This window comes from Trichechus manatus, unplaced genomic scaffold, assembly GCF_000243295.1.
Source record: "Trichechus manatus latirostris isolate Lorelei unplaced genomic scaffold, TriManLat1.0 scaffold00181, whole genome shotgun sequence".
Lineage (NCBI taxonomy): Eukaryota > Metazoa > Chordata > Mammalia > Sirenia > Trichechidae > Trichechus > Trichechus manatus.
Window position 1 is genome coordinate 3,000,688 of NW_004444117.1, and position 15,795 is coordinate 3,016,482.

The window sequence follows — 15,795 nt, forward strand, 5'->3', positions numbered from 1 at the left end:
AGTGCTGGGCCAGGGACCATCATCTCAACCTTTTGCAGAGCTGTGCTCCAAGATGCTGGGCCCAGCCTCAGTGTAAAGCAGTCCTGCTACCTCTCTGCCATCAAAAATGCCAAGGACCCATTATGAAAAATGGAATTGGGCCTAAGGAGTCAAGAACCCACTGTGCCTGGTGGCAAAAGAGAAGGGAGGGCGGGGCCACGTCTGAGTGCTGGAACTGTGGCTCTTTGAGTCCTTTGCCGCTGAATGCCCTCAGGGAAACTGAGGCAGCCGACTGTCTCATACCTGCTCACAGCTACACTGCAACTTAAGGGCTTTGCACAAATGCCAGGGAGATCTCACTGTTTTTCAGGATTTTAATAAAACCACAACACTGAGATTTCAGTAACAGCTGACAGTGAAAAGCCTTGCTGGCTTATGGCATTAAGCACCAGCCTTGCCTTGCTGACATGCGTCTGACGCAGAGTCTAAGTGGGGTCCTCTCCACTGCTGCCCAGACCCCTTCAACAAGGCCACTGAGTCAATGGCCTTCCATCCCCCAGGGTCACTAGGGAGCCCCACAAGCTCCAGAGTACATACTTGGACTTGGGGAGATGTGCCCTCTGAAGGCACGGTTGGGGCCTGAGCCATAGCCACGTGTGTGTGGGGGCAGGGACATGTGGGACTGTCCTCCCAGAGGTCACTGCAGGACAGGGTCCTCCAGCCCAGCTACGAGAGCAGGGCTCTGCCAAACCCCACCACAGGGCGGGGGAAGGCAGGGCTGACAGACACTGCACACGTGAGGAGGAAGCTTGGTCCTTCCCTTTCTGTTCCAGTGTATGCTCTCCTGGCATGGTCAATGCTCCCTGAGGCCCTCGTTGCTGTCTCCCCCGCTAGACAAGACAATCCCTGAAGGGTACCAGTGCATCCCACTTCCAGCCTTGAGCCTGGGGCCTGGCACAGGGCAGGTGCTCGAGGAGGGGCCAACTCAACCAGCTGGGCCCTTGTACACTGCCCCACGCTGAGCCAAGGCTCCTGGAAGCCACCACTAGGCATTCCCACCAGGGCCCCTGTGAGTCAGGCAGGTCTGGGAGGCCAGTCCACAGGCTGTCCACACCGACGCCCACCCCTCTGCAGCCTCTGTTCCTGAGCAGAAGGATCTCACCTCCCTCAGGGGTATGATGAGGTGGCAAGCATCCTCCTCCTTGCTGGCGAAGCAGATGTAGTTGTTGGAGATGAACATCTGGCCAGGGATGTGCAGCTTGTTGAAGGGCGTCCACAGAGTGCAGCCCGTGTGGCCATCCAGGCGCTCGTCCCTGGGCAGCCGGAAGGTGGCCCGGTAGCACTCATTCTTGGCGCGGGCATCCAGGTCTCTGGGGGGATGAACGAGAAGGTGCAAAGAGTCAGGGCCAGCACTAACATGAGGGAGCCCCAAGACCTCACTGGGACTCAGTTTCCTCATCTTTACAGTGAAGGGTAGAATTTAGGGTCTCTGGGGTCCTCTTGGGAGCAACACCTGACCAGGGACCTGAGTTCAGTAAAAATGTACCTTAAATTAGCAAGTCAAATGCGGGGTATTCATAAGACAAGCTGAGAAGTGGTTATAAAATAACATGCCCCTCAGACCCGACTCCTTTGACAGACCCAGAGGTCACCCTGGGCAGTGACCAGAGGTCCCTGCACCTGGCCCCACTTGGACTGAGGACGTTCAGGCTGGACTCTCTGGCCCCGAGGCTGTTTCTTTACACTGGGGAAAGCCCAACCCTATCTAGAAACCCTAGACAAGAACTTCCAAGTGAAGTTTAAACTGAAATATGTGGTGTCTGTGAGGCGGCGGCCTGGCACCATGGTCCTCACCCTTTGGCTGACTCAGTCCATATAAACTCTCTCCACAGCCCCCACAGAGCCTCCCGCCTGCCGAGGGCTGCTGCAGGCGTGCCCAGCGCACCTGACTTAATGGTGACAGGGACTGTGGAAATGCTCCAGCCCTGCTCATTTTTTTCCAGAAGGTCCTCAAAAGCCACCCTTTCTCTCCCATAAAGACTGAGGTCCTTGGACAACACTGTAGTCCACAGGTGCACCCCAGAGTCGATGACCTAGACTACATCTCCAGCTATGACCCGAGTGGCAGAGTGGGATGAGTGCTACTAGTGCTTGGAGCTACACACTGGCTGTGGGACCCCAAGGCATCACTGAGCCCTGAGCTCTCTGGGCCAGCCTTGCAGGTTTCCTGTAACACTACAAACCTGACTGCCCAAACAGGAGTGCTCTGAGGGGCTGGCCATCCCCAGTCAGGCCAGCGGTAAGCTCAGCCGTTCACACAGCCCATCTCCCCAGCCTGGTGTGAAATGAAGACCTAGGAAGCTGGCTCCCCAGCTGTGAGGGGCCCTCTGGCCAAGATGATTCCATGAATAGTGGTCAGTCATGATGGGAAGCTGTGTGCACTGAGCCTAAAGTCATTGCAGTGTTCCAGGTGCAGCCTCCTGAGGGTCTCAGAGCACCTGAGGGCCTTGACCCAGGTGGTGGGAAGACAGGCTGTGGAGCCAGCTTCCTGGTTCACATCCTGCCTCTACTACTCAGTAGCTGAGTGACCTCAGGCAAGTTACTTAATCTCTCTGCACCACAGCTTCCTCACCTGAGAACCTGGTAGTAAGAGCACCTACTCATAGTAGGGCTGCAAGACAGCATAAAGCACTTCTTCGTGTTAGTGGCTACTTTACAAGGCACCACCGCAAACCTCCCCATGCAATACTGCCATGATCTGTTCACCTGCCCTTCTTCTAAGTGGGGAGCCTGTGAGGGATGAGGAGGTTGGACCCTTCCCTGAGTTTCCATATCTGGCTGTAGGCTGGGCACCAAGCAGGACCAGTGAATCTTGCCCAAGTGAACCCATCCAAGCACACTGGAGGCCCTCCTGCCCCAGGAGGCAACGCACCGCTTCAGAGCGGAGATGTTCCTGTGTGGCCGGATGGGTCTCAGCAGGGCCTTGTCCTCCAGGAAGCCCTCGCTGTCCAGCAGCTGCCGCATGGCCAGGTTGGCCAGCTGCTCCATGAGCTTGAAGGTCTCACTGATGTTGAGGAACATAGAGAAGAAGAGTTCCTGGTCCCGGGTGTCCACACGGATGCTCTCAGGGAAAAGCAGGGTGGCATTCTTCTCCAGCCGTGTGACATCCACCCACTGTACCACGAGGCTCACTGGACATGCAGGCAGATACATCACCGGTTACTATGGGTAGGGGGCTCTGCGAGGGGGCTCCGACTCCCACCTGCACCTGGACCCACCAGAGGGCCTGCTGGCTCCACTGGGACACAGGCTCTGTGAGGAGAGGCTGCCTGCCAGGTCTCCAAAGCATCCCAGCCCCACCCAGCACCTGGCCCAGGAACATACTCTGTAAGCATGTGCTCAGGTAGAGAGCGAAGATGCAATGAGTGTAGGCACAGAGGTGAACTAGAGAAGATCCTCGTCCCGAGAAGCTTAAAAGTCACAACAGGGTAAGACCAGCAGAGAGAGGACAATCTCCCCCAGACCCCAGAGAGGACTGGCATCCAGGTCTTGACAAGTGAGAGGCATGCTGCCAGGTGAGGAGGACGAGAGCAGGCAGAGGGAGGCTGTGTGCCGAGGTGGAAGGAGCGCTTGCTGGGCTTGGGAAATGGCAACTACCCGCAACAGTCAAAGCCCTGGGTGCTTTTTTGGGGAGTGATAGTGGCAGGAGGGAGCTGACAGTGTGGTAAGGGGCCCAGGCTGCGAGGCTGGTGGGGGGGCTTGTCTGCATCCTGAGACCAGGGTTTCCCAGAGGAAGGGACCTGCAGAAGGGGACTGCAATGGCACAGAGACAACGCAGAGGGTCACCTGGAATCACACAGGGAAACGTATGCCCTCGAACACACCGACTTAAAGGAAAAAGAGGAAGCCCTTTAAAGACAGTTCTATGTAGAGCATCACCCTAGTGGGCTACAGAAATGCTAAGAGCTCCAGGAGCCAGGAATCCCAGGCTCAAGTTTGGGTGTTCTGGCTGTGGGCTGCTGAGGGGAGACCACCTCTGGTGGCTGTGTGGGGGCCGAGAAGAGGAAGACTCCACCACTTTCTGGAGATGAGGCCAGGGGGTGAGGGGCAGGGAGAGGTGTGGGGACCAGGTGGACAGAGGGGCGCCTTCACCACAATTCTGGCATGGTGCCCCCTGCCCTCCCTACCCTGTGAACACCTGGCATGTGCTCACCTTCCTTCCCCAGCAGGAAGGAGTAGAAGCACATGTGGTTGACGGTGAGGTAAAGCCAGCCCTGTCGGGGCACGCGGCCCTTCCAGTAGCTGCAGGAGTAGTAGTTGACCAGTTTCTCCCCCTCAGGCATCCCGAACTGCTTCCGCATCTTCAGCTCAGCCTCCTTGAACTTCCCAGGGTCCTCGTCTCCCTGGGGCTGCAAGTTCTTGTTTTCCTCGGCAATGATACCCTGGAGGGGACGAGAGGGCTTGGCTTGCCAGGGAATGTTCCCTGAGATGTGCCATGCAGCAGAGATGGCCAGTCAGGGTGGGGATCAGGGAGGGCCGGGACACCGGATGGGACCCAGGACTCTTGGGCCCCCGTCTCAGGGGAATGAGAACAGGTGGACATGAAATTGGCCACTCCAGGGGACAAAGCAGCTACACTTGGGCTGGTCTGTGGTCACGGCACATGGACGGATGAACAATGAACAGACATCCTCTGCCTGTGTGACCGGGCAAGTTCCCTCAACTCCCTAAACAGAGATCTGTTCGTTAGGACAGGGCAAGCATCTGCAACACAGAGGGGCCAGCCCAGCAGGCTGGGCACTTTGTCATGTTTTTGAAAGATGTCTGAAGAAAATTAAAAAACAAACAACACCACCACCAAAAAAAACTATTAAGAAGATTAAATGGTCACACAATGGAAATGAAGTCTTGATACATGCTATGACACAGATGAACCTTGAAAACATTATGTTGAGTGAAATAAGTTAGTCACAATAGGACAAATACTATATGATCTCACTTGTATGAAATATCTACAATAGGCAAATGCATAGAGACCAAAGTTTATTAGTGATTATCAGGGCAGGTGGGAGGGGGAAATGGGCAGTTATTACTTAAAGGGCACTGAGTTTCTGTTCAGGATGATGTAAAACTTAAAAATGTGACCCTAATACTCGCCAGCATTATTTTCTCCTTTTCAAAACGGGTGACTGAGAGGTTGACATAACTAACACCATGATGAATCTGTTTTTCTTTTTTCTTTGCCTTCTCCTTTTTGCATACCTTTGTTAATGGCTTTGTTTCCCTCTGTCCAGCCACCTGTGGCTTACTACCCACCACAGAAGATTAGAGCCCAGATGTCAGATATGTATATCTTTAGCTCGATAAGGAAATGTATGGTGGGTATCTTTTTAGTATGATAAAGAGTCTCTTGTAATTGCCTTGTAATGAATAACCAACACCTCTAACCTTTGTAAAAAAATCATACATAAATTCTCATGTAAAAATGCCTTTTGGGACTCCATAGAGACATCCTGCATTGCTGTCGGATCCCTGGTGGTGGACACCTCCTAAAATGAAACTTTCCCACTCTTTCTGACTTGGAGTACGTTTCATCGGCTTGACTGCTCCAGGGCATGGACCCTATTCAGGTCAGAAAAATGGATAGTGGTGATGGCTGCACAACATGGTGAATATAATTACTACCACTAATTTGTACACTTAAATATGCTTAAAATGGCAAAAGTTTTGTTATAGATGTTTTATCACAGTAAAAAAAAATTTTTATCACAGGGGTCCTTATAAGAGGAAGGCAGGAGGGTCAGAGTCAGAGAAGGGGATGTGACAAACAGAATGAAAGAGAAATTGATTGATTTGAAGATGTTAATGCTGCTGGCCTTGAAGATAAAGGAAACGGCTGTGAGCCAACGAATACAGGTGGCCTTTAGAAGCTGAAAAAGGTAAGAAATTAAGGTGATCGCTAAGCCGCATTCCTGCCCCCACAATAGGGACAGGATATACTGGGGCTTCAGATCAGGACTGTTTGACTAAGACTATTTCTTTACTGCAGGCTATACCGGGGCTTCCCATCAGGACTGCTTGACTAGCATTGACTATTTCTTTACTCTTTATATTGTTTTAACTTCAGGAAATTCTGCAGATAACGGTCACAAACAAGTCCCAGGAGAACTGGTGCCAAACCACCAGGCAAGCACAGATAGATGAGAAAACTCACGCCAAAGAACCAAAAGACTCATGTCAAGTAACGAAAAGTCACCGGACTTACGTCACTGGGCAATAGCTGAGCCCATTTCAAAAGCAAAGGGTCGTCGGTCAGTCACTTCCTGCTGATTCCTAGCCCTGCCCCACAATGAATAATCAGCAAGGAACTGTGAATATGTATAACCTCCTGATTCTGCTAACTGTAACAGTCCCATAAACGCTGACCCCCACCCAGTTTCAGGGCGCCATCTTGGCGATGCAGGTCCTGGTGAGCTCCTTTACTTGGCCAACTATCACCTCGCCTTAACAGCCATGTACGCTTCTCCGCTTCTCCGTTTAGACAGGCTGCGCCGAGTGGGACCGGGACCTGATCTGGTCCTATTCTGGCTCAGGCAGTTACAAACTGGATTCTCTTCTAGAGCCTCCAGGAAAACCAGCCTGCTGACACCTTGATTTTAGTCCAGTGGGAGCCATTTCAGTCTTCAGACCTCCAGAACTGTAAGAGAATTTGTGCTGTTTGAAGCCACTAAGTTTATGGTAATTCGTTGCAGCAGCAATGGAGAACTAATACACATTATTCTAGGAAAGTGTCCATTTTGTCTAAGTTTTAAAATTGGACTTTTAAAAAATTCTTTTTTAAAATTCTGCATTTTTTTCTTCAACAGATCTTTCTCATATTTCCAAAGTTCCTTATTTCAGGTCTCTAATTCCCTTGATCACTCTTGCCACAAGCTTGTTTATATTTGTCGTTTTAGATATGCTGCTCTTTTCTGCTGTTCTCTTGTTTCTATGGAATCAATTTCTGCCCTTTATTACTTCCTTCTTTCTGATTTCCAAGTTTATCTGTAGTTCTTTTTCTAATTTACTGAATCGAACACTTGGGCCGCTATTTTTCACCTTTTCTTGTTTTATAATATAACATTTAAGACTTTAAATGCTGCTTTATGGGCTGCTTCAGCTGCATCCCACAAATTGTTATGTAGTTGTATTTCAATTATCATTCAGTTTAAAATATTTTCTAATTTCCATTTCTTCTCTGACCCAAGCCATTTAGAACTGTTTTGTTTTGTTGATTAGTTTGTCTGGGCCAGGGAGTCAATATTACTGTTATTATTGTATTTTAATTACTATTGCCCTAATTGCCCTCCGGAAGAGGCGAGGCCTACCTCCACCCTCTCTGCCTGTTTTCATGGAGCTTCAGGCAACACAGGGCCCTCCCTGGCCCCAAAGTACATAGAGAAGAGCTGAGACTCTCGGCGCCTCTTGTCCTGTCTACAAAGTTCTGGTATAATGAATTCCAAAGAGCCTGCCCAAAGCAGCTTTGCACCATGCAGCTCTGACCTTCTCAGGAATCTAATCTAAGGCGATAATCTAGCAGAAAGTAAAACACACACCCACTCAGATAAATGTTCATTACAGTGATTATCCTCAAAAGAGAAAATGACCTAAGTATCACAGTGAATATGTTTTTACACAGTGAAATAATTTTCATAGAAACTTGGGTGACAGAATTTTGCAAGACCAATAACTTCTTCACTGCAGATACCTTTTTTCAACAACATAAATGGCAACTATACACGTGGACCCCGCCAGATGGAATACACAAGAACCAAATTGACTACATCTGTGGAAAGAGATGAAGCAGCTCAGTATCATCAATCAGAACAAGGCCAGGGGCTGACTGTGGAAAGACCATCAACTGCTCATATGCAAGTTCAAGTTGAAGTGAAAGAAAATTAAAGCAAGTCCATGAGAGCCAAAATATGACCTTGAGTATATTCCACCTGAATTTGGAGACCGTTTCAAGAATAGATTTGCTGCACTGAACACTAATGACCGAAGACCGGATCAGTTGTGGAATGACATCAAGGACATCATATGTGAAAAAAGAAAAAGGTCATTAAAAACACAGGAAAGAAAGGAAAAGACCAAAACAGATGTCAGAAGAGACTCTGAAACTTGCTCTTGACCATACATAGAGTAGCTAAAGCTAACAAAAGAAATGATAAAGTAAAAGAACTGAACAAAAGATTTCAAAGGGCAGCTCGAGAAGACAAAGTAAAGTATTATAAGGAAATGTGTAAAGACCTGGAGTTAGAAAACCAAAGGAACACACTTGGCATTTCTCAAGCTGAAAGAACCGACGGAATTGGAATGTTGAAGGATTCTATGGGCAAAATACTGAATGACACAGGAAGCATCAAAAATAGATGGAAGGAATACAAAGAGTCACTGTACCAAAAAGAACTGGTTGATGTTCAACCACTTCAGGAGGTAGCATATGATCAAGAACCAATGGTATTGAAGGAAGAAGTCCAAGCTGCACTGAACGGAATGGCAAAAAATAAGGCTCCAGGAAATGATGGAATACCAACTGAGATGTTTCAACAAATGGATGTAGATGCTCACTCATCTATGTTAAGAAATTTGGAAGACAGCTTCCTGGCCAAACGACTGGAAGAAATCCATATCTGTGCCCATTCCAAAGAAAGGCGATCCAAAAGAATGCAGAAATTATCGAACAATATCACTAATATCACACACAAATAAAATTTTTCTGAAGATCTTTCAAAAGTGCAGCAGTACATCAACAGGGAACTTCCAGAAGTTCAAGCCAGATTCAGAAGAGGATGTGGAACAATGGATATCACTGCTGATGTCAGACAGATCTTGCCTGAAAGACACTAGACTGTGTGGATCATAACAAATTATGCATAACATTGTGAAGAATGCGAATTCCAGAACACTTAACTGTGCTCATGAGGAACCTGTACGCAGACCAAGAGGCAGTCATTTGAACAGAACAAGGGGATACTGCATGGCTTAAAATCAGGAAAGGTGGGCGTCAGGACTGTATCCTTTCATCTGTATGCTGAGCAAATTATCAGAGAAGCTGGACCATATGAAGAAGAAAGGAGCATCAGGATTACAGGAAGACTCATTAACAATGTGTGATATGCAGATGACACAACCTTGCTTACTGGAAGTGAAGAGGACTTGAAGTACTTACTGACAAAGGTGAAAGACTATGGCTTTCAGTATGGATTACACCTCAACATAAAGAAAACAAAAGTCCTCACAACTGGACCAATAAGCAATGTCATGATAAAACAGACAAGACTGAAGTTGTCAAGGATTTCATTTTACTTGGATCCACAATCAACACCCATGGAAGCAGCAGTCAAGAAATCAAACTATGTATTGCAGTGGGCAAATCTGCTGCAAAAGACCTCTTTAAAGTGTTAAAAAGCAACAATGTCACTTTGAGGACTAAAGTGAGCCTGACCCAAGCCACAGTATTTTCTATTTTCTTTTTTATTGTGCTTTAGGTAAAAGCTTACAATTCTAGTTTCTCATACAAAAATTTAAACACACATTGTTATGTGACCCTAGTTACTCTCCCTACACTGTGACAGCACCCTCCTCCTTTCCACCCTGGATTTCCCTTGTCCATTCAACCAGCTCCTGACCCTCTCTGTTTTCTCATCTCGCCTGCAGACAGGAACTGCCCATTTAGTCTCATGCATCTACTTGAGATAAGAAGCACACTCTTCACGAGTATCATTTTATGTCCCACAGTCCTGTCTAATCTATGCCTGAAGAGTTGTAAGCCATGGTATTTTCAATCGCTTCATATGTATGTGAAAGCTGGACAATGAAAAAGGAAGTCCAAAGAAGAATTGATGCCTTTGAATTATGGTGTTGGCGAAGAATATTGAATATACTATGGACTGCCAGAAGAACGAACAAATCTGTCTTGGAAGAAATATAGCCAGAATGCTCCTTAGAAGCACGGATGGCAAAGATTTTGTCTCACGTTTTTGGATGTATTATCAGGATGGACCAGTCCCTGGAGGACATCATGTTTGGTAACATAGAAGGTCAGTGAAAAAGAGGAAGACCCTCAATGAGACGGACTGACATAGTGGCTGCAACAATGGGCTCAATTAAGCATAACAACAAATGTGAGGATGGTGCACTACTTGGTGGTGTTTCCTACTGTTGTACATGGGGTCGGTGTGAGTTGGAACAGACTCGACGGCACCTGACAACAACATAACTGTCATAATCATTATTTTGATGGCTGCAAAATATTCAACTAAGCATACCATATGTGACTTAGCCAGTGTCCTGGATATGAAATGTTTAGCATAGTAAGCAAACAGAATCTAAAAACCCAAACCAGTTGCCGTTGAGTCAATTTGAACTCCTGGCGACTCCATGTGTGTCAGCGTAGAACTGTGTTCCATATGGCTTTCAATGGCTGATTTTTCAGAAGATCACTAGGCCTTTCTTCCAAGGTGCCTCCGGGTGGACTTGAACCTCCAAGTGTGCTAACCGCTTACACCACCCAGGGACTCCAAGTATACAAAAGTACTCAAGACATGTTAGCAAAGTATTAGTACTCTCATTTTTCAGAGGAGAGAACAGCTGCTTTCCTCTCTTATCACGTAACAGGAGACGCTGTTTGGTCTTCTTGCTAATATAGTGCTACAAGAGAACACCCTGATACATACATGCCATTTTGCACACATGAATCTACTATAGGGTAAATTCCAAGGAATGGAATTGCTGGGTCAAAGGGCATGTGCATTTAAAATTCATGTTAGTTTTATAATACACGCATACCCCAAAATATCCTATCCTTTCCAGCTTCTTGCTCAATTAGTCAAAGAACAGGTAAATAGAGTTGCATATCTGTGTATCTGTTCTAAGACACTCTGCAAAGAATAGAAACTTCAAACTAAGCTTTAGCAAGACCACAGTGGCTGGTTGGGATAAGATCCTTCATAGGCAAAGTTCAACTGTCCCCTTTACTTCTAAGGGGCTCTCCCAGCCTCTGCTGAACACCTCCAGTGAATAAGAACTCACCACCTCAGTTTCCACCTCTGCAAAATGGGGGTGAAACCTACACCATGGCTGTTTTAAAGATTAAATAAGATGACCTATGAAAACACCATCAGAGAAGGGGAGTGATCACTGTCAGCTGAATGGGAATCTTACGTGTATCTTGCCCTTGATAAAGGTGGTGATATCTTCTTCATTGTCAAAGATGGACAGTGTCTGGAGCAAGTTATTTTCCAGCCATTCCCAGTGTTTGGTGATCTCTTTGCGAGAAGAACCTAGGGGAGGTTTGGTGAAGTAAAGAAAAGGAAAATCATACAATCACCAGGCTTTAAACATGAATTCAAAGAAGAGAGATTAAAATGAGCGACCTAATTTGCTCTGTTCAAGTGCCTAGAATCTTCAAGCTACTTACTCTTTCTCTCTTAAATGTTATATAGATCACAAAAGTAATACATGGTCTTGGTAAAAAACCAAAAAATAAAAAAAAATTCAAGCCGAATAGTAGAGAATCACCAAGAAAGTGAAGCTTCCATTGCTCCCCAGCCCCAGGAGAGCTGTTATTAGATTTCTACATGTCATCCAGAAAATAGTTCATGCGCTTGCAAGCTGCTTACTTAAATAGATTTTTCTTCAAGTTGAAAGACTATCTGTGCTTCCTCTGACACTTGGTTAATGTGATTCTGGCCCTCCCCTGACGACTCGGGTGTCCAGGGTGTCAGCTGGAACTTCCTGCAGGACTCCAGGCTCCTGGCACTGGCTTCCTGCTGGCTGGACAGGCAGCTATTGGCCATCTCCCTAAAGCAAGGTGTGCCCACTCAGGCCTTCACCTGCAATGCTCCTCCTCCCCATCCTGGCTCACATTCCAGCCCACTCCTGCCTCCTCCAGGAAATCCTTGCGTGACCCCTTCAGCCTCTCCTGGCTGGCCCTCTCTCCTTGTGTCTGCCCTACCTAGTGGGGGTTCCTGTCCACCTCAGGGAGGGGCCCTGTGGACAGGAAAAGACTGGGACAAGGCAGCTGAGCACCATTCCCAAAGGACAAGGCCACTGTCTTTTCTCTTCCCATCCAGGAATTGGGAAAGCGGCCCGAGGTGGGAAGCATACTGACCAGGGTTGTTTTCTGCCTGACCCAGCTTCCCCCTACCCTCTAGTACCCCACGGCATTTTGCATGTGTCTGGCATGGGGTCTGCAGACAAGCACTGCTTTCTGAATGAACGAGCATGAGAATAAGAAAAGGAATGGTATCCTGCACCCTTCTCTAACCGTCCTGGTGAGGGACAGTCCACGGGCCAGGAGTGACCAGGAGGCCAAGTCTTTTACGTGACACCCCGTAAGGCCGTAACACTCGGCCTGGAGGGAGCCTTTGCAGAGGAATGAGGCCAACATGACTGCTGAAGGCAGGCATGTTAGCTGGGGACTTGACTCTTCACCACCCCACCCTGCCTGTCTGGCAACACTTCCACCATGCTGATGACTTAGCCCAGACTGTAGCCCTACCCGCCTGCCCTGACACTCCTGACTGCCAGCCCTGACTACCATCCTGATGCCCCGGCCATCTGCTTCAATGCCTGCAGGGCCAGTCATGCCATCGCCCCCAGGCCCTGCCATCTGTTCATGGCTCTGCACAGCCCCGTGGTCTCTGTTAGGGCTGATTTGTTTTTTCTTTACCTTGGCTCAAGCGACTCACGACCCTAACAAAAAATTCCACAGGAATATCCTCCCTCCACTGGCCAAGAGGAGGATGCCCACGTGAAAACTATGAAACCCGGAATCACATACAATTTACGGTGAGTCACAACTGCCAATCAAAATTATACTGAAAATCTCTTAAATCATCCATCAATAACCTTTGCTTTTCATTTTCCTTTGCATTTCTGGAAACCCTGGTGGCGTAGTGGTTAAGAGCTATGGCTGCTAACCAAAAGGTCGGCAGTTCGAATCTACCAGGTGCTCCTTGAAAACCCTATGGGGCAGTTCTACCCTGTTCTATAGGGTCACTACGAGTTGGAATAGACTTGATGGCAATGGGTTTGTTTTTTTTTCTTTTTTTTGGTTTGCACTGCTACCATGGCCTCCTCCTCCTGGTGCCTGGAGGTCAAGGTCTGGTTGGTAGCCATGGAAGGAATTTTTTTTCTCTCTCTATCCGTCAAGAACCCATGTTTGAATTCGGAAGTTAAATCTGCACGTGCTGCAACTCTACTGTCTCGTTTCCTTGCACACACACGTTCCTGGCAAGCTAAAAACAAATCTTGCGCACACTGCTGTGTGGGTTTGTCTGCACTTTAATTGTCAATATTGATACATGTGCTTTAAAATAGTTATTAGTTAAAAGTAACTCAATCTTCATTTAATATTAAGTAAACACCTAAACTATGCCATTGCTATGCTAGGTGCTGGGAAGCCATAAAAACATAATAACTAATTATTACGTGCTACATTTTGTGTTCATAATTTTTCACAGACTATCTTATTTAATTCTTAGAACTCCTCAGAGACAGGTACCACTGTTTTCATTTTACAGGATGAAGCTGAGGCACAGAGAGAGGTTAAGTAATTTGCCCAAGGTCACACAGGTAGGAACTAACCAACCCCAGACTGTCTACCCTTGCCCTCAGGGACCTCCTGGTCTAATGTGAGACACAAGGAGCCTTCAGTGTAGAAGTGCTGGCAGGGACATATGAACTCTACAGGAGTAGGAAGGCAGGGTGTGGGTTTGGGGGATCTGGGAAAGCTTTCCACAAGAGGGAACATTGGGCAGCATCTCAACAGAGTAGAAGGAGCAGGTCAGGAGGACAAGGATGGCCTTCATGCCCCAGAACCCTGCATGCACATCAGCCAGGAGGGTGTGGTTGTGAAATTCAGGCCCCTCCAGGTGGTCTTGTTTGGCTGAGGCCAGGGTGTGAGCTGGAGAGACCCCTGGAAGTCCTTAAATGCCAAGCTAGGGAGTGCAGGATTCATTGGGCAGGGGCCAGCAGGCACGCTGGGTTTTGGACTGCTCCTGGGGCCCAGCTGTTGGGGAAGGAGACATGGGCAGAGGCGTGGCGGGACATGAACCAGGGTTGTGGCTGTGGGTCCAGCAGGAGTGGAAGGAGGTCAGTGTGAGAGCTGGAAGGCTAAGGACTTGGGCTTCTCCGCGCAGCTGGGCTTCTAGCCTGGCACCAGGCTAGCTGCTGGTCACAGGGATGCCCACACAGCATGCCATGCTCTCCTCTCTCCTACAGAGGGGCTTCCTTATTGCCACTGCCCTGTCCCTGTCTGTTCCCCACGGAGACAGAGGCGACTATCCCCAGGGCCAGTTTCAGAGTGAAGCATCTCCTTGCGGCCCAGGTACACACCAACTTCCCATCCCCACTCAGGCAGGACAACCTCCCTCTAGGCTACCCCTGTCCCTTACAACCCCCACAGGAAGGCCCTAGCCCTCCTTGATATCCCAGACACACTACTCAGGCTCTGGAACTAGCAGATCTGGGGCCTACCAGGCTTGGCTTTGAGCAAACTCACCTCTCTAAGCCTTCATTACACAAAGGGGGAAGGACACCTGGGCTCAGGGTGCCCATCAGGATGGCAGATACCGTGTGCCTGCTCAGCCAGGCCTAAACAAGCGCACCCTGGTCACCTGAGGCTGTTCCCAGGTTGCTGCTGCCCTGTGATTTACTCAAGGCCCTTGAGCCAGGGTACAGCTATGAGCTCTACCAACATCTGAGTCTCATCATCTCTTCCCAGGCCCCCAAGACAAACCATTTACCTGGAGACCAGTGACGCTGTGGCTTCTGGAACAGCACAGAGGTTACGAGCAGGTGTTCTGGATCTGGACTCGAGCTCTGTCTGACCTTGGGCAGTTCAGTAACCCCTCTATGCCAGAGTCTCCTCAGTTTCCAAAATAGGTCAACTCCACCTTCAGGAGTTGCTGGGAGGTTCACGTAAGTGCCTGGCCCACAGGAAGTGCTGTCTACGTGGCAGTTATCACTGCTATTTTATCAGAACACCCTTGGCCTGGCCAGTGACCACCGAAAGGGGACTTCCTCCCCAACCCTCAGGAAGGGTGGGTGTACTTCCTCCTGGGCGTAAGAATGTGGGCACTGCAGAAACCCTGACTGAGCATTCAGGGAGGCAGGCAGGTTTCCAGAACTTTGCTGCATCTGTCCTGTACTCATGAACATTCCTTCTGCTCCCCTCATGTGGGTGTGGGCTGTGCTGCCTCAATGGGCATGAGCCGTGGCAGCACAGGTTCTCAATAAGTGACTGCAGCCCAGGGATTCCTGCCTGCCAGATGCCCACCTCTTCCGGCACGCCCTGCCCACTCATGACCCCACCACCTACCACAAGCCACTGTCCAGTAGACCTGCAAGTCCTGGGTCTGGTGCAGAATGCGGTAAGGGGCCACGCGGGCACTGGAGTCCAGCACTACATCCAGGGTGCCAACGAGAAGACCTGGAGGCAGGCAGAGAGAGGCAGCAGGTGAGGTGAGTGGGCACCCAGCTGAAAGAGGCCCCTGGCTGGGGCACTGCCCTAAATGTACTAACCCAGGAGAGAAAGACAGACATCCTGAATCACCCCTTCAGCTAAATGACTTCTTTTTCCTCAAAGGCCTTCAGCCTTGGTCTGGTCACTACCAAAAAAGCCCCTCCTACTTCTTCCTGGAAGCTTCTGCTTCTGTTCCTCACTCAGAAACACCTGCAGGCAGGGGCAGATCCAGGTTTTATGGGCCCACAGCGTGAACAATTTTGGGAGGCCTTCTTTAAGAAAAATACAAAATTAGGTTTGAAAAT

At 48.8% G+C, this 15,795-nt stretch overlaps 1 protein-coding gene across 5 annotated transcripts in view; it reads right to left on the reverse strand.

Moving 5' to 3' along the window:
• TBC1D9B (TBC1 domain family member 9B) overlaps window positions 1-15,555 on the reverse strand; it is a 48,921-nt gene extending 33,366 nt beyond the window's left edge. For 3 of the 5 annotated variants that reach the window (XM_023741453.1, XM_023741452.1, XM_004387160.2), the window contains exons 1-5: window positions 15,347-15,554; window positions 11,185-11,303; window positions 4,193-4,421; window positions 2,912-3,170; window positions 1,142-1,349 (exon numbers count right to left, since the gene is read on the reverse strand). In XM_023741453.1, the coding sequence (XP_023597221.1) occupies window positions 1,142-1,349; window positions 2,912-3,170; window positions 4,193-4,340 (615 nt within the window). In that variant the 5' untranslated portion in view covers window positions 4,341-4,421; window positions 11,185-11,303; window positions 15,347-15,554. Of the gene's footprint in view, window positions 1-1,141; window positions 1,350-2,911; window positions 3,171-4,192; window positions 4,422-11,184; window positions 11,304-15,346 lie in introns of those variants that run through there. The other 2 variants (XM_004387159.2, XM_023741451.1) reach the window with 2 other exon arrangements.
• Between the last annotated feature and the right edge of the window lie 240 nt (window positions 15,556-15,795).